Source organism: Anolis carolinensis, chromosome 3 (assembly GCF_035594765.1).
Source record: "Anolis carolinensis isolate JA03-04 chromosome 3, rAnoCar3.1.pri, whole genome shotgun sequence".
In the NCBI taxonomy this organism is placed as follows: domain Eukaryota; kingdom Metazoa; phylum Chordata; class Lepidosauria; order Squamata; family Dactyloidae; genus Anolis; species Anolis carolinensis.
This window is the reverse complement of record NC_085843.1, coordinates 279,570,440-279,596,733: the sequence shown is the minus strand read 5'-3', so window position 1 is coordinate 279,596,733 and position 26,294 is coordinate 279,570,440. Positions and strand designations below refer to the sequence as shown.

Genomic DNA, 26,294 nt, shown 5'->3' with positions numbered 1-26,294 from the left:
TCATTGTTTCAATAACTCCCGCCTTCTCCTTCCTGATTGGCTCGGGTAGAGCAACCTTCTAGCCTATCAGCGATCAGATGGGCAGGGGAGCGGGGCGGGAAATTCAAAGGGCTGTCAGACTGAAATTTTGTATAAATATGGCTTTATTTTGATTATATGGTACCCTAGTAGACTGAATGATCGCTACTAGAGTCCTCTTCAGCTGAATTGCTCAATAAAGACTCCTTGGCGGATTTTCCTTCAACTTTGGCGGACCTTCTTCATTTTGGCTTCAGGTTGTATTGCGGCTCATATTTTCCTATTGGCTCCGCCAAGGTCCGTTCTCTCAGGACCGGATCGGGACTCTCCTTAAGGGCCCGATCCCCTAAAGCGCGGTCGATAACAGTCTCATTAAACATGGGAGTTTTCATATATGGTTATACTGAATGTTTATTCAATTTGATACAATATTTTTTCTGTACATATGTTGTACATATTGGTCCTATGTTCAAGCCGCCTTTCCTCTAATTAGTTTGAGCCACTCATGACATATCATAATTAATCAAACATATTGCAAACTGTAATGGGTAATTATGACCTATGCCCAGAGGGCCATCAGAAGTTGAGTTGCTTGTTATTTAAATGCCTTGTGTTTGTGTGTGTGTTAGTAGGAAAGAGAGAGAGGAAAGAACACTTCACCAACTTCCCCTTTAATTGGTTGGAAATCATCAAAGAGAAAGAAGGCAGGAGAATGGAGGGGACCTGGATATTTTTGATTGTTCTGCTTGCGATTCTTCTGCTCCTCTACTTTCTGAAGCAGCAGTGGTCACGCCAACATTTTCCACCTGGACCTCTTGCCCTTCCTCTCATTGGAGGCATATGGAAAATTAACTTTGGAACTGGATATAATGTAGACACACCAATGCAGGTACTTTTTTTCTAAATCATTAAGCAATGACATTAATTTGAACAAAATTAATGAGGATCATTGTGAATGTTTTTCTATGGTGGCTGTGGACAAAAGAATTGTGAATTATAAAAGATATATAGGTAAATGTTTGAAACAAAAGCCTATTATTAATATGTTTTGTTGTAATAATATTAAGGTTAGTCTATCCCTTTTTGCAAGTATGGGATTATTGCTTACTCAAAATATAGCTCTTAGAATGTCTTAGATCAGTGGTTCTCGACCTTCCTAATGCCGCAATCCCTTAATACAGTTCCTCATGTTGTGGTGACTCCCAACCATAAAATTATTTTCGTTGCTACTTCAAAACTGTCATTTTGCTACTGTTATGAATCGTAATGTAAATATCTGATATGCAGGATATATTTTCATACATTGGACCAAATTTGGCACAAATACCCAATACACCCAAATTTGAATACTGGTGGGGTTGGATATTGTCAACTGGGAGTTGTAGTTACTGAGATTTATAGTTGGCCTACAACCAAAGAGCACTCTAAACTCCACCAATGATGGAATTGAACCAAACTTGGCACACAGAACTCCCATGACCAACCGAAAATACTGGAAGGGTTTGGTGGGCATTGACCTTGAGTTTGGGAGTTGTAGTTCACCTACATCCAAAGAGTAATGGGGACTCGAACAATGATGGATCTGGACCAAACTTGGCACAAATACTCAAAATGCCCAAATTTGAACCCTGGTGGAGTTTGGGGAAGATAGACCTTCATATTTTTATTATTTTTTTTAATTTATGTCAAATGGTTTTTCACCCCTCCCCCTTCCCCCCACCCTCTGGGAACAGTACTTTCAGATATTATTTTAATTGATCAATCGTAAATAGAGAATGATTCAATTCTTTATATTTTCTTTGTCCTTTGACTTTATCTATCATTCTTCCCCATTTCAGATCCCAGTTCTTTTTTATCCGGCCTGATATATATTTAGTTCTCTTTTCAAGGATATAGTCCTGAAGCATAAAATCAGCTAGATATTCATACCATTTTTAAACTTCCCACTTTGTTTGCTCTTTCCAACCCAAAGCAACTGTTGCTTGAGCAGCAACTATCGTATCTTTTATAACTTCCCCCCAGTCCTTAGTAATTTTGTCCTTATCTAATTTCTGGATGAAGAATTCTTTATTTTTCAAAATCAATTTATGTCCTGTTAAATCTTCAATTTCATTCTTTACCTTGTTATAAAAATTTTGTACTTTATCACATTCCCACCATATATGAATATATGAGCCAGTTTTCCCACATCCATGCCAACACAATTAGACTTTCATATTCGGGAGCTGTAGTTGCTGGGATTTATAGTTCACCTACAATCAAAGAACCCCTTGAAATCCACCAATGATCGAATTAGGCCAAACTTCCCATACAGAACCCCTGACCCCCAGGTTGAGAAATGCTGTCTTAGACAGAACGCGCATGCCGTGTTGCAGCTATGGTTCAAAAAATGACTTTTTGTAGCTCTGCTTTTTGTCCCAAGGAATCCCCCAGTGGTATAAACAGTGCATGAATGTAGAATGAAAATAATACTTTGCAATAATACTGTGCAAGCAATGAGACTTCCAATAAAACAAAAACACATAGGTAAATGTTTGATACAAAAGCTTATTATTAATATGTTTGGTTGTTGTAGTAATTTCATTAAAATTTTGACAGAGTTTGGAGATATTACTGCTAGTGCTTACTCTCAGAATCTTCTAGGCAGTATAGACATTGTGTGACACAGCTACAGTCCACAATGTAACTTTTCCCAGCTCTGCTTTTTGTCCCAAATATTCCCCCAGTGCATGAATGTACAATTAACAGACTACTTCTGTGCATGCAATCAGATGTCTTCTCTTCATCGGCTTCACACAGTCTTCAGTGTTCAGTGCAACTGATGACAAGAAAGGAACCAGGGTGAAAAAACTTCATTAACGGAAGCATCTCATCAACATAATTATTTCATAAACGCCACATGTGATAAAAATAGGAATGTAGATGAGGGGTTGGATGTTATCTAGAACTGAAGGGGAAGGTGGATTGCAAGAAATCCCATGGAATGTAAGTGCATTAGGATTTAAAGCTCTGCAAAAAATTTTGTATGTAGTGGAAAAGTACAATTGTCATGTGTTGTCGAAGGCCTTCAAGGCCGGAATCACAGGATTGTTGTGTGTTTTCCGGGCTGTATGGCCATGTTCCAGAAGCATTCTCTCCTGACGTTTCACCCACATCTATGGCAAGGATACTTCACAACCTCTGAGGATGTTTGCCATAGATGTGGGTGAAACGTCAGGAGAGAATTCTTCTGGAGCATGGCCATACAGCCCAGTCATGCTTAGAAAAACATTGAACAGACATGAAAGAAGTGGTTGTAGCAGTCTGTTTCAGCATTAAATGGAAAGTATGGGTTGCATGGGGTGAAAGAATCGAGCAGCACCTTTCAGACGAGCACATTTATTTTAGCACTAGCTTTGTCACCTGGTGATACCTGAGTTAGGTATTTTGCAAGGATGAACATTAGAAAAAGTCATTGATCCCATTAGAAAATGCATAAGGATGTGGATAAACTATTACTCCCATCATCCTCTGTCATTGACCCCCAATCTCTGCATGTATTTAATGTTTGTCATGATGGGAACGTGTGCCAAGTTTGTTTCTGATCCATCGTCAGTAGGGTTCACATTGCTCTCTTGATGTGGTTGGACCGCAACTCCCAACATTTTATTTGATTGCCTCCCAAGCCCTGCCAGATTTTAAATTTGGTCATGATGGGTAAATGTGTGCTAAGTCTGGTCCAGATCCATTGTGAGTTACATTCGGGATACTCTTGATTATGGATGAAACATAACTTCCATCATTCCCTATCACTGCCCCCAAACCAAAAGTTGGTCATGATGGATATGTATGCCATGTTCGGTCCAGACAGAGAGATACATGTTTTGACTTATATATATGAATGGTTTTTCATGGGCATTATACTACTTCTCCAGATGCACTAGTGAAAAAAAATGGCTTGATGAGGTTTCTAAAGGTAATTTTGTCAATTGTAAGGAAATTACCCAAAGCACATCTACTGACCATTCAATGGTGACTGGCAGAAAAGGAAATTGAGCTTGTTATGAGGAAATTTTGGTGTTGATAAAAAGAAACACTATTCAAACAGTATGCCACAGAGGCATTGCAAAAGAGCAGTGACATTATATGATCAACTCCAATGAAAGGCATTACATTTATGACATAAGTAGTTTGAGAGAGATGATTTAATGAGACTAAAGAAAATGAGAGGTCAGTTCTCAACTAAAATCTAAACTAAAATAGGGAGTGGGGTTGATACTATTTATTCATTTAGGAGATTTCTATGCCACCTTCCTCCAGGTGGACTCAGTGCAGCTCATATCATCTTAAAAGATACGTTGTAACATAAAATCAAAGCTAAAAACAAACAATAAGTTTCAAGAATGCTCTATAGCATCATCCATATTATAAACAATAAAGTTAAAATCAGCTTAAAATTCCTTGTATGACCATAAAGTGCTTAGTTAAAGGTTATTGCAAACAGAAAAGTCTTCACATCTTTTCTGAATGACATCAGGGTGAGAGCCGATCTGACTTCTTCCAGCCAGAAACATCAGAAGCAAGGATCTGGATATGGTTACTATTCCTATATTGGCCTGAAACCATTGCTTCAACAGATTGTAACTGTTCTTTTTCTTCTTGCATTGATCCAAATGGCAGTTTGCAGAACAATATGGAAACATTTTTACTTTGTGGGTTGGACATATGCCAGTTGTGTTTTTGTCTGGATTTCAAGCTGTGAAAGAAGGACTGGTTGATCATTCGGAAGAATTCTCAGAGCGACCACAGAGTCCATTTCTTACAACTATAGGAAAAGGAAAGGGTAAGTGGTGAAATGCTATACTATGAGGGTTGAATGAAAAGTAATACCTCCACCTTCGTTACTTGGGTTTGGATGGGAATATTTTAATAAATCAAATGCAGAAATAATCCTTAGGATGTGCTCTTTTACTATCACTATTCACTTTTCCACATAATCACCAGACAATTGGATACATTTCTACCAACGATGAACAAGTTTTCTGAAGCCGTCACGGAAGAAGTCGACACTCTGTTTCCGCAACCAGCGTCCCACAGTACCCATCGTGCACAGATCTTCCGATAGCCAAGCAAAGCAATAATGTGACCCACATGTTCTTGTGAAAAGCCGATTATGCTTGAAATTTCTCTCTGAGTGATACGACGATCTTCCTGAATCAATCTGTCAACCTTTTGCTTGTGAAGCTCGGTGGTTGCTGTCACAGGATGTCCAATTCTTTGTTTGTCACGCAAGTCAGATGTTCCCACCTCAACATCTTTAAACTTACTCACCCTACAACGCACAGTACTCACATCAACACAATCACCATAAACAGCTTGCATTCTCTGAGGAATCTCCTTTGGGGTGACACCTTCTGCTGTCAAGAATTCAATGACTGCATGTTGTTTAAGTTGCATTGACCAACTGTCTGCACAGGGTTCCATACTTCGCACTTTAACAACACAACCGTTCAATGCTAAGATTTCCCGCCAAATGGAACTGTAGAGGAGAGTCTATTGAACAAGCCAGGACCTTTCGCATACCAGTACTGCCATCTGTTGAGGAGTTTCGAAGGTGGAGGCATTACTTTTCATTCAACCCTCGTAGATCTTTCTCCAGAGAAGCAATATGAAGACAAATCATCCTTTGGGGAAAGTTGTGGTTGGTTGGACATTACACTCAGAAAGTCACTTGTAAAAATGGCAACTATACTGTGTCTTTCGGTAGTGTAGCTTTTGAGTATTGAACTATGATTACAGAGACCAGGGTTCACATCCCCGTTCAGCCATGAAAACTCATTGGGTTGCCCCTTCTACACAGACATATAAGGTAGTTTAAATTGCATTAAATGGTCAGTATAGACTCATATAATGTAGATTGAACTGCACTGAACTGGATTATGAGGCTGCATTCTGACACAGCATTATATGGCAGCCTCAGAACCCCAGAAAAAGGCAATGGCAAACTTGTGAGACAAAAGCACTAAACAGGAAATAAAACAAAGATAAATCAGTAGCACAGGTGGAGTCAGGCCATACTATGTCATACACTATTGGTGTTGCAAATTGAAATAAGACAATTTCACCATGTTGAGTATGAGATCTATACTTTACTTTGTATGTACACTTTTAAATCAGATGACAGGCTGTAAAGCACTTTCCATTTGGAAGCTGAGTAGGGAAACTTTTGTTTCTCTTCAGTGCTGGGTATAGACATGGCTTTTCATTAAGGCTTTCAGGGCCATATTTCATTTCAACATATCTCATAGTTACATTTAAGTAACAATTACAGCATATACTCTTGTATAAATAGAATTCCTTGGTAAAAACAAATGGACTCTGAAACCCTGGGTTGATTTATATGTGGGTCTGTTCAGCAGCTGAGGCTACCAATCTCATCAGATGGGCTGCCAGAATCGCCATGAATTGAAGCGAATCCGGTGGTGCCTGGCCGGGAGCAGGGGGAATCTGTCATGCGCTACATTGCCTGGCTTTTCCCCACCTTATCCCACAGTGCGAAGTGTCCACTGCCTGGCTTCCCTTCGTTGTCTTCAATTGAACACGGGAAGCCTCCCATGTTGCTATGGCAGCATGCACCGGTTTCTCTACAGTTTTACAATGGAGCCCCACCAAAAGTAATCATGAGTTAGGAGCTGGAGGGCTCAATCGTAAAACTATACAGCAACCGGTGCACGCCACTGAGTTTCCCAGAAACAGGGATATGTGGTAAGAAATCCTGGAAGAAAACCTTCTGCCTTTATTCTCTCTCCTCCTCCCTGGATGTTACTAGGGTTGGGAAGAGAGAAGAAAGGGGCATAGCTCCATCCTGGCTATAAAAAAGAATCCTATGAACCTTCAGTATCTGGGGCTGGGTTGTAGCACAGCTGGTAAATCACCAGCAGTAATAAAATCTACCAACCAAAAGGTGGCCTGTTCAAAGCCCGGTTGGGGTGAGCACTCGACCTCAAGCCCAGCCCACTGTTTACCTAAGCAGTTCAAAAACAGCTTATAAGCTGTAAATAGAGAAATTAGGTACCACAAATTGCGGGGGAGGTATTTTACAACACCATAAATAACAAGACCAGAAATGCGGTGACAGAGAGGAATTTGGAAGGAGTAAGTCCTGATGGCTCTTTGTCGTAGAGAATGAAGCAACAGCACCTCCTGTGACTGAATCTGAGTACAACCTCAACCTACAAGACACAAAAAGAACCTGGACTTCAAGACTACATACCTCCTTCTGTTTGTCTTATTCTGTTCTGTCCTGTCTCCAAACGGCATTGAATGTTTTCCATGTATGTGTACTGTGATCCATCCTGAGTCCCCTTGGGGAAATAAGGTGGAATATAATAATAATAATTATTATTATAGGGTTGTTGTATGTCTTTCGGGCTGTGTGGCCATGTTCCAGAAGCATTCTCTCCTGACGTTTTGCCCGCATCTGTGGCAGGCATCCTCAGAGGTTGTGAGGTATCTCACAATACCTCACAACCTCTGAGGATGCCTGCCACAGATGTGGGCGAAACGTCAGGAGAGAATGCTTCTGGAACATGGCCACACAGCCCGAAAGACATACAACAACCCTGTGATCCCGGCCATGAAAGCCTTCGACAACACAATTATTATTATTATTATTATTATTATTATTATTATTATTATTATTATTATTATTAAGCAAGCTGGAGAAATTGTACTGTTTAGCTAGTATTACACCACTTGATACCCACGAAGAAGTAGCATTCGGTAGTGAAAGGGCCAAAGAAGTGACATCTATGACCCATCCTCCAATCAGATATCAGCCAGCATGCCAACACCTTAAATCAAGGAACAGTTTCCTAAGATCTACATAGATACTCACAAGAACACTTCAGCAAATGGGAGTCCAAAAGTGACAGGTAAAACCCGGAACCTCAATCAGTGGCTGATACTGGATGAGAAAATTCCTCCTGGGCACACAGAAGACTGGGCGACTTGGAAAGCACTGAACAGATTGCACTCTGCCACCACGAGATGCAGAGGCAGTCTTAAGAAACGGGGCTATAAAGTGGAGTCCATGACATAGGAATGTGGACAAGAGCAAACCACAGACCACTTCCTACAATGCAATCTGAGCCCTGCCATGCACACAATGGAAGATCTCACAGTGACACCAGAGGCACCTGTTTCTAGTCAAAGGAAATTTAATATAATACCAAGTGTGTTTTTTAAAACTCTATTTGTGGTTTTTAACTCTGTTTGTGTTTTTTTATACATTACTAGCTTTGCCCGGCCACGCGTTGCTGAGGCTTATGGGAATCAGTGTTTGGCCAGCTTGAATTGCACTGAATAGTCTTGCAGTTTAAAAGCCTGGCTGCTTTCTCCATAGGGCATCCTTGCTAGGCCAGGTTGAATGTGACGGAGTATCCTCATGGCTTCAAAGCCTGGGGGTTTTTCACCTAGGGGGAAATCTTGGTTGGCTAGTTCGAATAGCAATTAATAGTCTTGGTGTGACAGATATGAATGCTGCAATTAGGCACCTTGATTAGCATTTAATGGCCTTGCAGCTTCAAAGCCTGGCTGCTTCCTGCCTGGGGGAATCTTTTGTTGGGAGGTGTTAGCTGGCCCTTATTGTTTCCTTTCTGAAATTCCCAATTTCCCTGCTTTCAGAGTGTTGCTCTTTATTTACTGTCCTGGTTTTAGCGATTATATTGCTCTGCATTATTATACCACAGTAATTATTACATATTATATTTATAATCTTATATTATCTGCTTAGAACTGGATTATATGGGCCCCCTTCTACACAGCTGTATAAAATCCACACTGAACTGGATTAGATGCAGTGTAGACTCAAAGCCCTGCTACACAGCTATATTACCCAGAATGCCAAGGCAGATAATCCAGTTCAAAGCAGAAACTGTGGATTATCTGCCTTGGCATTCTGGGTAATATAGCTGTTGGCAGGGCCTTGAGTCTGCACTGCCATATAATCCAGTTCCAGTCAGATAATCTGTATTTTATAGGCAGTGTGGATGAGGCCTAAGTGCTTGTCCTCTGGGTGCTATTTTGGCTGAGGGAGTTGCTAGGACATGAAGGGGGCGTGGCCTAAAGGGGGCGTGGCCTAAAGGGGGCGGGGCCTAAAGGCAGCAGAGCACATCTTTCTGACTGGCAGTTAAGGGGAGAAAGGTTCTTCCTCATTCTCTGTAATTTGGACTATTTTTCTAGGTTTTTTTTCATTGAAAGACATATTTTGGATGGCTATGTCTTTTGTGGCCAAATTTGGTGTGACTTGGTCCAGTGGTTTTGTTGTTTACTCCATAGTAAAATGAACATTACATTTTTGTATATAGATAACTGCATCCGCAATTTGCTTCTGACACAATAAATAAATAAAATTAATAATCTCATAACAGCTGTTTTGGGAAAAATATACATTGGTGAGGGAGATGGCCCATGGCTGCATGTGTGTGGTGACTGTGTGTGTGTGTTTAGTAAAGTTTGGGTATTTTAGGGTGGCAACCTAGCCATATTTGACCTGAATTTTGTAATAATTACGTATTGATTCCTTCCACCCTCAGGTATTGTATTTTCAAATGGACATACCTGGAAGCAGCAGAGGCGGTTTGGCGTAGTTACGCTGCGGAAACTGGGAGTGGGGAAAAAAAGCATGGAGGGCCAAATAGAAGAGGAATCCCGACAGCTTGTAGAGCTTTTTGCACGTGAAAAAGGTATGTCATATTAGGAGATGATGCTACCATCTGTCAACCTGCAGAAGTTTATGTGGCCTCTACTGTTCTTTGATGTGGAATTTGTCATATTTTTGTTGATTTCTAATATAAGCATAAGTGGACAAAATCCCAATAGTCCCTTCCTCCAATGGAAAATGTAATTCAGGGTATTAAGCATTTGCCTGATATTAATAGAATTCGATTTGCAGGGCAGCCATTTGATCCTGCATTGCCCATCACCAATTCAGTCTCCAATGTGATATGTGCCATGACTTTTGGATACCGGTTTCCCCTTGAAGATGAAACCTTCAAGGAACTGATTGATGCCATTACATATTCCTTAAAATTTGGAGGAAGTCCATTTCATTTGGTAAGTCATTTGGTAAGCCACTTTAGACACCTTTGCAAGATCATAAGCAAAGCTTGCCTTCTCACTTAACACTGGATAAACCAAAGTGCTCTACCAGTCTCTTTTATTTCGTAAGTATTTTTTCTTTGGTTTCTTTCATTTCCATTCAACCAGATAGATTTTCCAATGCTTCCAAGACCTTAGGAACATTTAGAAAACAATTACAATCGTGTTTTGAGTGTTGGATATGATCAGAAAATATCAAAATCTGCATTGTCTAACCTAGGTATGACAAAACTGCATTATTGACATCATATGTAACAATATTAGACAACAGTATGTTGGATCTAAACGGCTTCTAGTGAGAGTTAGATTGGTTTGAGGATCAATTTTTTTGTCTTTTTTAGTCAATGCTGTCTGTAGAACCTTTTCTAGCAGCACATTTCAAATGAATTGATTTTGTTCCTTTCTTCACTGTTCAGCTTTCACAAAGAAACCTAGAAATTAGAAACTGGCCTGAACAATCCTAACCTTGTTGTTCAATTATCTATCTTAAAATTTCAGGATCTTGTATAGTTCCTACATAGCTGCCTTCCCAAGTCTTAGGGCATACCTTGAACTGCTGTTATCCCTACAAGGGAACCAGATCAGCTTCATGCTCATTATAGGATGCATCGAGCTCATCTGACATTAACGTGGTCTTGACCCACACTACCTGAAGTCTTTGGATAATCCAAAAGATCTGTGGCTTTTGAACCATCTAATCAACTGAGCCACTTCCACTTGGGAAATGGGTAAACTGGGGAATGTGGATGACATCTGTCTTGCCCCCTTAACTGTCCTTAGCAGTGCTTGGAAGACACCAAAATGGCATCAGACAATCCTCAGAAATTTTCTTCTCCTAAAGCAACTTGTGTGTGTCAAAGCTCTTTAGCTCATGGACTGAATTTTATTGCTTCTGCTCTAGTAATGGCGGGGTTTTGCTTTTGTCTTTGTTGTAGCTATATGAAATGTTTCCATGGCTCATGAAGCATCTTCCAGGGCCCCACAAAGAGGCATTGCATACCATAGAGATGGTACTTTCATTAGCAAAGAAAGAAATACGGAAACATAAGGAGCAAAAGTCCTTTCAGGAGCCACGGGATTTCATTGATTTCTTTCTGCTTGAAATAGAGAAAGTAAGTATCTGCTTTGTGTCCAATTATATCCATTCTAAGAAAGGCAACTAAGTAGCAACAGTAAGAAAAGACTGGTTCAAGATTGGGAAAGCAGTACACTAGGGCTGTATACTCTCACCCTACCTATTCAACTTGAATGCTGAATAGATCCTGCGACCTGGAACTTGCGGGAAGAAACATTAACAACCTTAGGTATGCAGATGATACCACTCTGATGGCTGAAAGTGAGGAGGAGTTGAGGAGCCTTATCTCCAAGGTGAAAGAAGAAAGTGCACAAGCTGGGTTGCAGTTAAACATCAAGCAAACCAAGATTATGGCAACCAGACTGATTGATAAGTAACAAATAGAGGGGGAAAACATGGAGACAGTCTTTGTATTTCTAGGTGTGAAGATTACTGCTGATGCAGATTGCGTATTCACTCCTTCGGTATCTCGAAGAGATAGTGAAAAGTAGAGACATCACACTGGCAATGAAGATCCGCATAGTCAAAGCAATTATATTCCCCATAGTAACCTATGGATGTGAGAGCCGGACCATAATGAAGGTTGAGCAAAGGAAGATAGACGCTTTTGAACTGTGGTGTTGGAGGGAAATCCTGGGAGTGCCTTGGACCGCAAGAAGATTCAACCAGTCCATCCTCCAGGAAACATTGAAGGAGCTGGGGGTGGCAATGGCCAACTGGAAGCTCTGGCCTTGGCTGGTCCATAAGGTCACAAAGAATCGGAAGCCACTGAATGAATAAATAACAACAAGAAATGCAATGGGACCTTGGTATCCACTGTGGTATGATTACAGGATTCCCGTGGATACCAAAATCTGTGAATGTCCAAATTCCATTCTGTGAAATATATATATATAATGGTAAAAATCGCAATCTGCTTTTTTGATGTTCTTTATTATTTCCAAGCTGTAGATGATTGAATCCATGGATGCAGAATCTGTGGATATGGAGACCTGGTAAAGATCGTTGACTGCACGGTTCTCCTCTGATAACCTTCTAGGGAAAGAATTCACCATCTGTTGTTCTGAGATATCTTGGTCTGGTGCTGGCATTCCTTCAGGTAAAGAAGAAGAAGAGATTTTTGTTAAGATCAAGATTCTTCTTCTGATAGCTTGCCAAAGCATTTGCTTTTGCCGTGGGAGCCAGAGAAGACAAGAGTTAGGAAAAAAATACCCATTGTAATGTGGCAGCTGTGTTAAGCCCATAACAAAAAAGAATAACTTAATTTCAATTTTTAAAGAAGAAAGAAGCTTTAACCTTGTGAGATTTACTTCAGGCTTTTGGAAAATTGCTCCTATCAGCAATAGCTTCTATTGTCAAAAGATGTGAATAATCTGAATTTACTATCTGGACATGGAATGCAACTAGATACAGACACTGCTAACTCCCATGTCATTGACGAATTTTAAAGAAAATTGGTAAGACTTGCCAAGTCTAACACATTTTATGGGATAAGAAATAACAGCTCAGCTAATAGTATCATCCTCATAATAGGCGATCACTGGCTGAGTATGATCATCTTCCAAGGGTAGAGTCTTGGTGGTGGGTCTGTAAGTGACTGTAGAAACCTATTCTGGCTCTGCATGGTCTGTCATAATGAGGGCATAGATTTCTTGACAAATGCTTTAACTTCATCTCTAGGGACTTTATTCCCTGTAGCACATTCAGAATTTATCCAAAAAGTCTGATCTGTCTGTCTCTCCAGGTTCAGTTCCTGGGTTCTGGGCCTTTCTGCAGATGATCAAATCAGCATTTTTCTTGAGTTCTAGGCATTGTGAGAAATGCCACTTGGTTTAAATGGGAACCACTTTTGTAGCCAGTCCAATCACTGTTGTAATATACTTTCTTTCAGTATTTTTGATGGAAGTTGTTGTTGCAATTGATCCCTTTTTGTTTGATGCTGGTCCTATGTGTCTTCAATTTCATCTACCCATATGTCCACTTCACTCAATTCCTTCATCACTTCTTTTTGCATTAGCTTCAATTGATCCAATTTATAAACTAGATTTTCCAAATTTAGTATCCATGCTTTTGACCCTGTTTATTATATCATCCAGTCTATCCAGTCATCTTCTCTCTTTTTTTACTCATGTTTTTAAAATAATCTTTATTTTAAAATCTGTTTTCTCCTTCGTGGTCTCTGTGAAATTGCACATATGGAAGTAATTGATTCGAATGCGCGATTTCACAGATCACCACTCGGTTACAGGTAAGCAACCATATCCTTCTATTCCTTCTAATCAAACATTTGAACTAATTGAAACACTATGGGACTTGTCCACTAGATGTCACCTGTTGTCTTTCTGCTGATTATCTTTCTGTTAAAAACAGGATCTCTTTTGCCTTCAAACAGAATCATAGTGTCATAGAATATTAGAGTTGGAAGAGACCACGTAGGCCATCTGGTCTGACCCTTTGCCATGCAGGAAAAGCACAATCGAGTGGAATGTTATTTTTGAATCCATGTACTTTTTTCAAGGTCAAATTATCCAGAAGGCTTTACTCCCTTTTCTTTTAGTCTGACAACTTGCAGTATCTATAAATTGTTTGTTTCTTTGAGGGAAGATACTACACTTTACATTTTCCTTTGAAAGCTTCTTTCACATTCTGCTACAAATATTCTCCTCCTTTTATCTCCTTTTTCCTTTTTCTTCTTTTAAATGTTTGTTAATAAATACACTTCAAAATGATCTCATCTGTTTTCTGTTTGTATACCTGCCATTAGTTGTGTGATCCAAGGATTCAATTAATTCTCGTCTTCCTCTTATTTATTTATTGTATTTTACCCCACTCTATCTCAACCCTGAAAGGGACTCAGAGCAGCTTCCAAATTGGCAATAATTCAATGCTGCATTAAGATATAAAACATACAAAATTCAAAAAAAATTTGCTTTAAAATAATTTTCTCTTTTCCCCTCCTTCTTCCACATTTGAGATGTTTCTTTGTCTTTCTCTGTTTCTTTAATTCCATTTAACTCCAAGGGTATGGAAAAAACAAAAACAAAGAAAAAATAATTTTTTAAATGTTGAATTGGTTGGTATTGTTAGCTAATGAAAAACAGCGGCAATCTGATCATGTGTGTGGCTTTTCTCTCCTCCCAATGATGCTGCCTTTTTGAGGAGTGGTAGCCTTGAACACTCCCCATAAGGAAATTCTGTGGGACTTGCAGTTTCTCCTGGGTTGCCGCTACTAATTAAAGAGTTTGCACATCAACTTTGGCCATTTATTTAAGACTAAGTAATCTTCCTGACCCTTGAAGAGTACTCTAGAGGACACTAAATCATTGCTGTTGGGGGCAGATAAATCTTTGCCCTCCATGTCAACTGGAAGCCCGGGATAGCCCAATTCTTAAGACATTCTCATTAAATCCCAGACCAGAGAAACAGAAGAGCTGTATAATATAGACATAAAGCCTGGATCAGCACCTCAGTTCTGCCAAGAAATTATTGGCTAGGAGTTCTGCTGTTGAAATAGCACCCAAATCCACACACTTACAAAACCTGTTTTACCAGGATAATAATATTGTGCTTTAGAAATAGGACCTAAAAACTCTAAAGGCACCAGATCCCATTTGTTCTTGGAAGATTAGTCCTGGTTACTACATGGAAGGAGTCCATCAATGACTACAGTAGCTGCAGTCCATATTTCAGAGGAAGAAAATGGCAAAAACACATTTCATTACTCCTTGCCTTAAAAATCCTGTGAAATTTATGAGGTCGCCATAAATCAATGAGCAATTTGAAGGCACATGCACACACATAGAAAGACAGCTTTGAAGAGAAGCTTTGTAGTCTATCATAAGTCATACTTCATCTTTCCTATTTTCAGGATCAGAGGAGGAATGATCCTACTTCAACATATGATGAAGAGAACCTGGCTCAGGATATTCATGACTTATTTCTCGCTGGAACAGAAGCAATAATCATTTCTCTGAAATGGGCAGTCCTCCTTTTGGCAAATCATCCAGATATTCAAGGTAAAAGAGAAAATTAATCAGGAGTGTCAGAAAAGATCCTATCTTATAGACAGGAGTAAAACGTAATACATGTCTAGATACAATGCCACGTGAATTTTAAATGTATATTGTAGTTGTTTTTCTTAATTTGTTTATTTCATTATGCTTATATTTATAGTTGATGTACTCTGATTGTTGTTTGTGTTGAGCCGCTTTGGGTCCCATGAGGGAGAAATGTGGGCTATAAATAAAGATTTATTGTTATTATTGACACAAAGACATAGTACGACACGGCAAACGAGATATACGTGCTGGATTTCATATCACAAAATCAAAAGTCGAACACTTCCCAAGTGTCTAGGACTGTGTGATGTATTTTCGGATGACGCGTGCAGATCCCAGTAAGGTGGCTTTTTGTAGTTGACAGATCATGATTTTGTCAATGTTTATTGTTTTCAAATGCCAGCTGAGATCATTGGCATGGCACCCAATGTGCCCATCACCACTGGGACCACCTGTACTTGTTTATGCCAGAGCCTATGAAGTTCAATCTTGAGGTCCTGATAGCGGCTGAGTTTTTCCTGTTGTTTTTCGTCAATGCGACTGTCACCTGGGATGGCAACATCAATGATCCAAATCTTTTTCTTTTCCACAACTGTGAAGTCTGGTGTGTTGTGTTCCAGAACTTTGTCAGTCTGGATTCGGAAGTCCCACAGTATCTTTGCGTGCTCATTTCCCAATACTTTTGCAGGTTTGTGATCCCACCAGCTCTTTTCTGCTGGGAGGTGGTACTTGAGGCATAAGTTCCAATGAATCATTTGGGCCAAATAGTTGTGCCTCTGTTTGTAGTCAGTCTGTGTGATTTTCTTACAGCAGCTGAGGATATGATCAATGGTTTCGTCGGTTTCCTTGCACAGTCTGCATTTTGGGTCATTATTATTATTATCATTATTATTGAACTGCTAGGTTGGCAGATGCTGGGGCTAACAATGGGAGCTCACCCCGCTCCGCTGATTCAAACTGCCAACAGCAAGTTCTGCAGCTCAGTGGTTTAACCCGCTGTGGCACCACAGCCCCATCTTTTCAACAATGTGCTAAATCAGAGAAGAAAGAAAATCAGATCCGGCTTCTGTTCATTTTATGGACTACTCAATCACATTTGGTAGGAACATGTGAGAAGAGGGCCTTTTTCAGTGGCTAGTCCCAGAATGAGGAATTCCCTACCAAGAGAGATTGACCAGGATAGCCCCATCCCCACTCGCCTCCTTCCATTTCCATCTTTTTCCACAGATAAAGCCTACAAGGAAATAGAAGATGTTTTGAGTTCCTCTTCCTTCAGCTATCAAGATCTAAAGAAGCTCCCTTATACAAATGCCGTGCTTCATGAGATCCAGCGTTCAAAATATTCCTCCCTATTTGGAGTCCCAAGACAAACTGCCACTGATGTGAAGATGAGAGGTTTTCTTATCCCTAAGGTAGAGAATGTAGATATATGTGCATAACAATGCCCTTTGAAGCCTTAAATAGGGTTAAGCAACATACTGGAATTTTCCAAAATAGGCCACATAATGTACTTCTGCACATGTAGGTGTAAACCATATTGCATGGCAAAACCTTGCTGGAATTATGTTGGAGTTACCTTTTCCAGGTGACTGCCCAGCCTCAACCCAGTTCCTGAGCCTGACCTGTGATCTGGTTTGTTTCACATGCACCTGCTTCTCCTTAATCTGGTATTACATGGTCCGTGTAAATGGGCTTCATCACTCCAGACCAGGATTAGAGTCATCCATAACTTTGTATTATTTATTGCACACTAAGGTATCAAGAAGGCATATTGGGAGATTATCCAAGAGGCACAGATGTCTATAGCAAATACCAAAAAGCGAAATAACAAGTTGTCAACTGTTATACACTATGGTGTTAGACAGTACTTAAACATGAGTCAGTTTAATCTAAAAATGAATAGCTGAGCACAGATAATATTGGGAGATTAGACATGTGGGTGCACAATGTCAGTCTGTACTTGAAGTGTGGTGTTGCACAACCATTTGATAACTAGATGCTATCCATGCATGATGAAGGATATCAGCGATTGCAAGCAACAAAACAAAAACAAACCTTAGTAGGGTTAAGATAAGTGATCAGACAGCCATTGGGTTGTTGTGTGTTTTCCGTGCTGTATGGCCATGTTCCAGAAGCATTCTCTCCTGATGTTTCACCCACATCTATGTCAGGCATCCTCAGAGGTTGTGAGGTATAGATGTGGGTGAAACATCAGGAGAGAATGCTTCTGGAACATGGCCATACAGAACGAAAAACATACAACAACCCTGCCATACAACAACACAGACAGCCCATTCCCACGAAATATTAATTTCTAAGAGAGATGTGTATATGCTTGCTTGTCTGACATTTGTTTCTGCCTTTCAGGGGACAACCGTTATAACAAATCTACGCTCTGTTCTTCTTGATCCTGAGCATTGGGAGTCTCCTAATGAGTTCAATCCAAAACATTTTTTGGACCAGGATGGACATTTTGTTGCTAGGGAAGAATATCTGGGATTTGGTGCAGGTAAAAGTAATTCATAGCAACTTGTGATTCATCAATGTGTCTTCTGGGGAGTTTCCATGATAAGATCTGGTGCAGCCTCTGCCCTTTGTGAGTCAGTGCAGTTGCTGTTCTGGAGCACATATTCATCTAGGAAGTAAAACATTTGTTGCAACTATGGTGCAATTTAGAACCATAAACTGATACACAATGATGCAGTTATGGGAGGCCAGCGATTTTCTCTTAATAAATCCTATTGAAATCCATGAGAGGCAAAAATGGAGAAAAAGACATGGATGATTGATGTTGGTGTTGATGAAAAGGTTATTTTACCATTTCAGTTCACTTTCTTTTTCTTTGATAGTTATGAAAATGCTTTTAGGAAAAATGTTTTTTTCCCAATATAATAGTTTTTATTTACATACATTAACAACTTTCAGTGAAACAAAACACAAAAACAATGAACATTTTACAGACATATAACCCCACCACCAAGAACTGAACAGGTCTTTCCTTTACCATAGAATTCATAAATCAACCATTAAACAAATGTCATATCCAAAATTCTTGACAGCAAGATTGTAATGTTTTCTTTTTTCGCTTTCTAGAACATATTTAATAAAAACTGACCAGTAAAAATCAAAATCAGATCTATTAGTTTCCCCCCTGAACACCCTCATTTCCATTAATAGTTTATCATTTAAGGCTACATTCCATACCTCCCCATACCTTGCTTCCAGTGTAAGATTGGTTACTATCTTCCAATTCCTTGCAATTATAAGTCTTGCTACTGTAAGTAAAATAATCACCAATTCTTTCTTTTCCATTTCTAAATCCAACTTTGTTGTGACCATTGATAATGCTAACCTAGCATCCGGAGTGATGTTTAATCCTATAATGTTACCTATTTCTATAAATATGTTATTTGTTATATATATATATATATATATATATATATATATATATATATATATATAATACATATACATATATATATATATATATATATATTATACATATACATATATATATATATATATATATTATACATATGAAAACTTTTTACCAATGACATTGTTGTAGGTGTCCTTAGCTTCCACATCAATTACCCTTAGTTCCTTACTATTTTCCTTCTGGTAGGTAGCAATGCAAAAATGTTTCTGCTGTTCTCTTCTTAATGAAAACTGTCTTTTAAATACACTGCTTTCCTATTCATGCCAGAAAGAAAACAAATGAAAGAAGTAGAGGGGATTGCAAGGCATAAAGCACTGAAAGATGCCCTTTCTCAGCCTTTGTTTACAATTGCCGAACGATGGAGAGTTCATTTTTCAATGCAGCCCATTTCAATTTAGTCTGTACTTTCAAACAACAAGTTCTTTCCAATGTTTAGGCAGAATAGCTTGTCTTGTAATTTGAATCTGATGGGTTATTTTAAGAGGGTGGAGTACACCATGGCTTACCAATCCATAGTCCCGTTTTTAGATCCACCCATTTGCTGAATGGGATAGATATTCACTTTCTGCCTTTGTTTCCCTTGCAGGGGCTCGGGCATGTTTGGGGGAGCATCTGGCAAGGATGGAGTTCTTCATCTTCTTGGTCAACTTGCTGAGGGCCTTCCGTTTCGAGCTGCCTCCAGGAGTCAAAAAACTCAATGAAGAACCTGTAGCAGGATTTATAACACCACCCCATCCTTATAAAGTGTGCGCTCTTCATCGCTGTGGTTCATCATAAAACATACAAAAATAGTTACAATGCCATATACTTTATTGCTGTAATTTTAAACCAAATCCAGGCTTCCTTTCATTTTCCCAAATTTCCTTCCTATGCTTAAGACCTGAAGAACACCAGTCATAAAGTACAAATTGATTTATTGTGAAATACTATTCTATGATTCTATGATTCTATGAAATCACCATTCATAATCCAGGAATACTACTGGCAATCTGGCATAAACCAATATAGCTGTATTTTCTCAGTTCTTGGAATAAAGATAATACCGTATATACTCGAGTATAAGCCGACCCGAATATAAACCGAGTCACCTAATTTTACCACAAAAAACCTGGGAAAACATTGACTCCAGTATAAGCAGAGGGTGGTAAATTTCAGAAATAAAAATAGATACCAATAAAATTACATTAATTGAGGCATCAGTAGGTTAAATGTTTTTGAATATTTACATAAAGCTCAAATTTATGATAAGACTGTCCAACTCTGATTAAATCATTATTCTCATCTTCTTCAATGTAAATGTGCTTATGTATCCTTTTAATAAAAATAGAGTAAAATAATACATGCAATAATAATAGTAATAAATACAGGAAAATAATACATGTAATAATAAATAGAGTAAAATAATAAATGCAATAATAATAATAAGATCAGAGTGAAATAATAAGTGTATTATTATTAATAATAAAAACAGAGTAAAATAAATGTAATAGTAGCAACAATAATAGAGAAAAATAATAAATGTAATAATACCAGTAATAATAGAGAAAAATAATAAATGTACCATATATTCTTGAGTATAAGCTGACCCAAATATAAGCCAACCAGGACCCTCACCCGAGTATAAGCCGAGGGAGGCTTTTTCAGTCTTAAAAAAAGGGCTGAAAAACTAGGCTTATACTCGAGTATATACAGTACTCAAAAATATAAGCTATAAGACCAGTAGATGGTCATAGTGAATATAAGCAGTTGCCTTCTTGTTATATAAACTTTTCCTTGTTGAAAAACAGTTGTTCCGTCTAGAGGCAGCTTCTATAAATCTTAATATAAGATAGATCCAATGGTTGCAAGGTGATTCTTATTGTGATTTTCAATCTCTGTATTCACACTCTGCCAGGACCGTATTATTTATTGTGTATTGCGTATAGTATTTTCCTGGAAGTGCTTACTATACGATGATATGCTAGGGAGGTCTGCCCCAGCATACTGGGGAAAAGTCTGGATATGACTCTTCGAAGGCTTTTACCTGGGTGAAATGTTCTAGGATCTGTTCTATATCTCTAATCTGTAGCCCCAAATCCTGTTCTTTTTCTTTAGCAAATATGGCTTCTTGTTATTTTCATTCCATTAATAGATTAATATGGAAAATTTGAGTATTATTGGTCATAACAAAACAATATAAAAAGCTACACTACTACCACCAATATCTCTTGGGCAGGATTATGTTTTTGAAACAGGCCAAGGTATGCAAGCAGAGAGAGAGAGATGTTCCTTTCCCTATGTTTCACCTTTCTCCTCCTCCTCTAATCTGTTTTTATCCCCATTGTTTATGTTCCTAGTAGGATTATCTTGCGAAAGAATGTAAAGTGTAATTAAATCTTTCATCTCAAAGAGATACCATTTGTTATTGCTTGTTTTTTGGCGGGATATTTTTGGAAGTTGGCTTTGTTCAGAGGTCTGTTTCCAAGACAGATGCCTGATGGCACTTTGAATGTGGTTTATCTGATTTGAACCTAATTATATGAGTCTACACTGTGAGATAATCTGTAATAATCAGATAATATGGGATCAGATCCTGGGATATAGGGCAGTGTAGATCAAGCCTAAGGCATATAATCTAGTCCTACACTACTATGTAATGCTCCAGTGCATGTGCACATTTTAAAACTCTGAAACAGCTGATCTGGGCTGTAAACAAATGGAGCCATGGGACACATAGGTGACTAAATGGAAGCACAAATGGAAAGCAATTACAATGAAAACTCTGCAACCATTCCTTTGTTTTTCATAAACAGCAAAGCAAGAGCCAAATACTGAGTGAAGGTAATACAATTTTACTTTCCACCAGCAAAAATAAGAAATTACAGTGCTCCCTCACTACTTTGTAGTTCACTTTTTGTGGATTTGCTGTTTTGCAGTTTTTCAATAAACTCTAAAAGACTATTATAAATCACAAAAAATTACAATTTACAGCCTAAGGAAGGGAAGAAGGAGAAGCCAAAGGGGGAGAAAAGGAGCTCAAGCAGAACGGGAGGAGAAGGAGGCGATTTATCAACACACAATTGGTTGATAAAGACTTAAAATAGTGTATAACTACTAAAATAATGTATAAATATTAAAATAAATATAGTGTCCCTACTTCCCGGATGTTCACTTATTGCGGGTGGTCCGGAAACCTAACCCCAGCAATAAGTGAGGGAACACTGTATTCACTTATCGAAACTCTTCTTGAAATATGGACTATTCCAAGTGCTTTGCAATTTTTAACAAGTCTACTGAGGAAGACATTATTCCTATGCTTAGTTCTACTTTAAAAAGGGAATAAGCACACTCTCCTTACATACATTTTTCTGTTGTTCATGTTTTTGTTCTGTTGATAGTTGGGGGGGGGGAGGAAGGGGCTGGCCAATTTTTTTCAGGGGACAACAAATCATAGAAATGGATTGCATAAGGAAGACTCATTATCAGTTTTGTCTATTTGCCTATATGCTGTTCAACATATTGGTAAATAGGTTTTGCCAGTATAGGTTCGAGACCAAAACTGAAGGTCTTTGGTGATATCATTAAGTGTTATGCATTAATTACCAACTACAGAGGGAAAGAGCCTGGCATTCAAACAAACATAGACACACACTCGCACACACACCCACAACATTTTTGCCTGTTGGAAATCTTTTCTACAGGGAGTGTTTCCAAATTGGGGTGAAACAAGAATTTTCATTCTTACTACCTTAAAGATAAGGAACATTTAAACTGGCCTGTTTGCTCCTAGCTAAGAGATAGGTGAAATATCTGAACTCCTATCAACTGATTATAAGCTTGCCCATTGAGTTATAATTAGAACCACATGATGTGATTACTTCATTTCCTCAGAACAATAGAAGGTGCCAGCTGTTAGTATTTACACTGGGCACATGTAGATTATGTTTGCCAAAACACTTTGTGGTTGCACATTACATCAGAGCCAAAGTATTTATCAGACCTATTGTTTTCCTATTCTTACATGTAAATCAATATAGGCATTTTGCTCTGTCCTCCTTGTATATTTTCATTATGAGCAATCAATCAAACGAAGCCAAGATCATGCGGGGTGGCAGTGCAAAAAATTCCACCCAAGTGGAAGTCCATTTTCTCTCCCCTCTCCCCTCTGCAGGACTCTTATCCTCTTGTGCTCCATAATAGAGCTATGTAATCACTGCAGTCAGCTAAGAAATGCCTGGCAGTGTCACTTTATTTCAGGGATGTGTTGAGTGATTTCAGCTCAGGTAAAATCACGGGTTTGGGGATCCAGCATGTCAAAATCCCAAAGGATCAAATAAGACACACACTGGATGAAGGCACAGATAAGAGGCGCTTATTCACTTTGGCTAAAGTGTATGTCAGCAGAGTCTGCTCTCCAAAAATGGACATAATGTCAGGGGCTGGGGAGAGGGGGATAAATTGATCGTTCCCCACCCTGACTATTTGATGAGTCAGTTCTCTCTGTCTGTTCACCCATAGGGACCACTTGATGCAGCAGCAAAAGTGGCACCAACAAAACGACAGCTCAGTCGTTGTTTTACTGCTGATCCCAGCAGGTCTAATTGCTTTATTTACAAGTTATATACAATTACTCAAAGCCATAACATTATTTAACACCATCTGAATTAGATACCATAAAGAGGCTGGCCAACCTACAGGACTATATCTGGAAACAGGCTGATAAAGGAGGAGCTATTGTTCTGCTCAATACTAGTGACTACATAAAGGAAGTAGAAAAACATCTGAATGATACCACCTTCTATAAACCTATCCCTACAGATCCCATTGAAAAAATAAAATTTCTCATCCTAACAGTCTGCCAAGAAGGCCTAGCTAAAGGATACATTTCTTTACAACAATTCGAATTTCTATATAACAAATACCCTAGAACCCCAGTATTTTACATTTTGCCCAAAATTCATAAGGGCATCATCCCCCCTCCTGGTAGACCCATAATTTCTGGTACATCCTCGATCCTAGAACCTCTGGCCAAATTCATTGACTATCATTTACAACCCTTTGTCTCCAGAATGCCATCCTACATTAAGGACACCACACATTTTATCAATATCATAGAATCCTTAACCATACCCACCAATTCGATACTCATGACGATGGACATTACATCATTATATACTAACATCCCACTTGATGAAGCAAGAACAGTGATTAAAGAATTACTTGACACACGAAACCCTCCTGCACCTCCCACTCATTTTTTGATGGACCTTCTTGATATTGTTCTAGAGAATAATTATTTTAGATGTAAATCACAATTCTTTTTACAGATTTTTGGGGTCACAATGGGCAGCCCTGTCGCGCCCGCACTGGCAAACCTCTACATAGCCAGTATGGAAGAAAATTTGATTCTGAATACAGAAAAAAATAACTATTTGCCAGAAATTATCTACTATGGTAGATTTATCGATGACATATTCATGGTAATTAAATCACTAGAAACAGCCATACTATTCAGTCAATGGATAAACACATTACATGAACACATTAAATTTTCCAGCCATAGTAATCAACATGAAATCAATTTCCTAGATATTACAGTGTATAAAATGCAAGATAAATTAAGGGTGATAAATTATTGTAAGCCCACAGATAAAACTCCATCTTACATTACACTAGCTTTCACCATCACAAGCTGAAAACAAATCTGCCTTTCTCACAACTCATGCGTCTAAAATGCAACACTAGCTCCCCATGGGACTTTGAAATAGAAACACATACCTTTAAGAAACAATTCCAAGAAAGAGGCTATCCTTCCAGAGTTATAAATATAGCCATTCGCAAAGTCAACCACATTGACAGATCTCATCTACTAAGATACTCACCTAAAACATATCCCAGCAGGATAATTTGGCCCCTTAGACTCACACAGTTCTCTTCTAATATCTGTGAAATAGTCAAGAAACATTGGCACATGATAAAGGAAATCCCAGGATGTCAAAATACTCCTATGGTGGCATACAAACGCACAAAAAACTTTAAAGATATGCTAATTAGATCAGACTTTATATCACCAACTACTCACAACAAATCCAACCTCAAAGGACATACTTTTTGTGGACATTGTGATGTTTGTGTCCATTCCCTAAACACAAAACAATTCACACACCCCACATTGAGAATCACCATACCCCTCAACAGCTTTACTACGTGTGCAACAGACCAAGTGATTTACGTGTTACAATGTGAATGCAATCTTCTCTATGTGGGAATGACTACAAGATCTGTCAGGTCCAGAATCTTAGAACACCGATCACGCATAAAAAAACAAATACAGTGATAGCACCTTATACTCCCATTTCCTAGAGAAAGGACATCCCCCATCAAGCCTAAAATTCTGTGTCCTAGAAAAAAATCAATTCAAAACAGCACATAGACACAAAAAATCTTCTCCTACAAAGGGAGGCTTTTTGGATCTTCAAATTGAATACAGTATTTCCTACTGGCCTTAATGATAAATTAGAATTCAGTTGTTTCTTGTAAATAAATTCCTTTCCTTTATCTGTTCCACTGAGAAGCCACACCAGCTGCTTCTTATCATTAGTATTTAGATATAAATCACTTCCCTTAGGCAATTTAGCTGCTCACCACGGAAAACAAAAAAACCTTAGTACAATACTCTATGTAGAGCAACGCAGGAATTGAATGTAAGTTATCATATGCATGTTTTCTTATTCGTTGACATTCATAATATCATTATTTATCTGTCATTCTGTGTGAGTGGGTGCCTTTTGGCATATCTATTGTTTTTTGTCTGTTGATATTTATGTAGGAACGAGAATTCAACGAGAATATAGCGTCTCTGCAACCTAATTGTCCTTAAGAAAAACCTGAAGAAGGGCTCGACCTGAAACAAAGATAAAAAACCCGGGACTCTTTGTCGTGCATCCTTTCAAGGACACAACAAACACTTCTCATATCAGAGACTTCCTTCATTTCTACTTACCTACCTCCACCTTATATGCAGAAAAGCAAAAGAAGACAACTACTTGCAGCATACTGCGCAACTATAATACTGTTATAGAAAGTTGCAAAAGAGTGAATTGAACTCTAACTATTTTGTTACTTATGCATATATGAATAAAAGCTTAACCCTGTACTATATGCTTTAAGCAGTAGAGTGAATTAAACTCAAACTGTTTTGCTATATGTACACATACTTGTGAGAATTTAATCCTGTAATATCTATTTTAGAAATACTACACTGCTGTGTATTAATATTTTGTTGGATATATATGCATAACATTACTGTGATTTAACAGACACAACTTTTGTTTACCTCCTCTATACTGTAGAGATATCTGTGACTTTTTGGATTACTGCTGATCCCAGCAGGTCTAATTGCTTTATTTACAAGTTATATACAATTACTCAAAGCCATAACTCTCCGGACACATGGCGTCTTCTCTGCTAGCCAAGGTTGTTATCAGTACAAGCAGGCACCTCCTGCATTGCTCAGTTCATGATGAAAGTTCTGGTCAGACAGTTCAAACGGAAGCCCTGTCCTATTGGTCCTGCAGGCAATCAA

General features: G+C 38.6%; 1 protein-coding gene across 1 annotated transcript; it reads left to right on the top strand.

The window, feature by feature from the left end:
• Positions 1–432: 432 nt before the first annotated feature.
• On the top strand, positions 433–21,122 carry LOC100563941 (cytochrome P450 2J4). The gene is made up of 9 exons (XM_062976848.1): positions 433–907; positions 4,678–4,840; positions 9,594–9,743; positions 9,953–10,113; positions 11,094–11,270; positions 15,102–15,249; positions 16,519–16,703; positions 17,659–17,800; positions 19,317–21,122. The coding sequence occupies exons 1-9, from the start codon at positions 563–565 to the stop codon at positions 19,505–19,507; spliced, it is 1,662 nt and encodes a 553-aa protein (XP_062832918.1). The 5' UTR covers positions 433–562; the 3' UTR covers positions 19,508–21,122.
• The last annotated feature ends 5,172 nt before the right edge of the window (positions 21,123–26,294 follow it).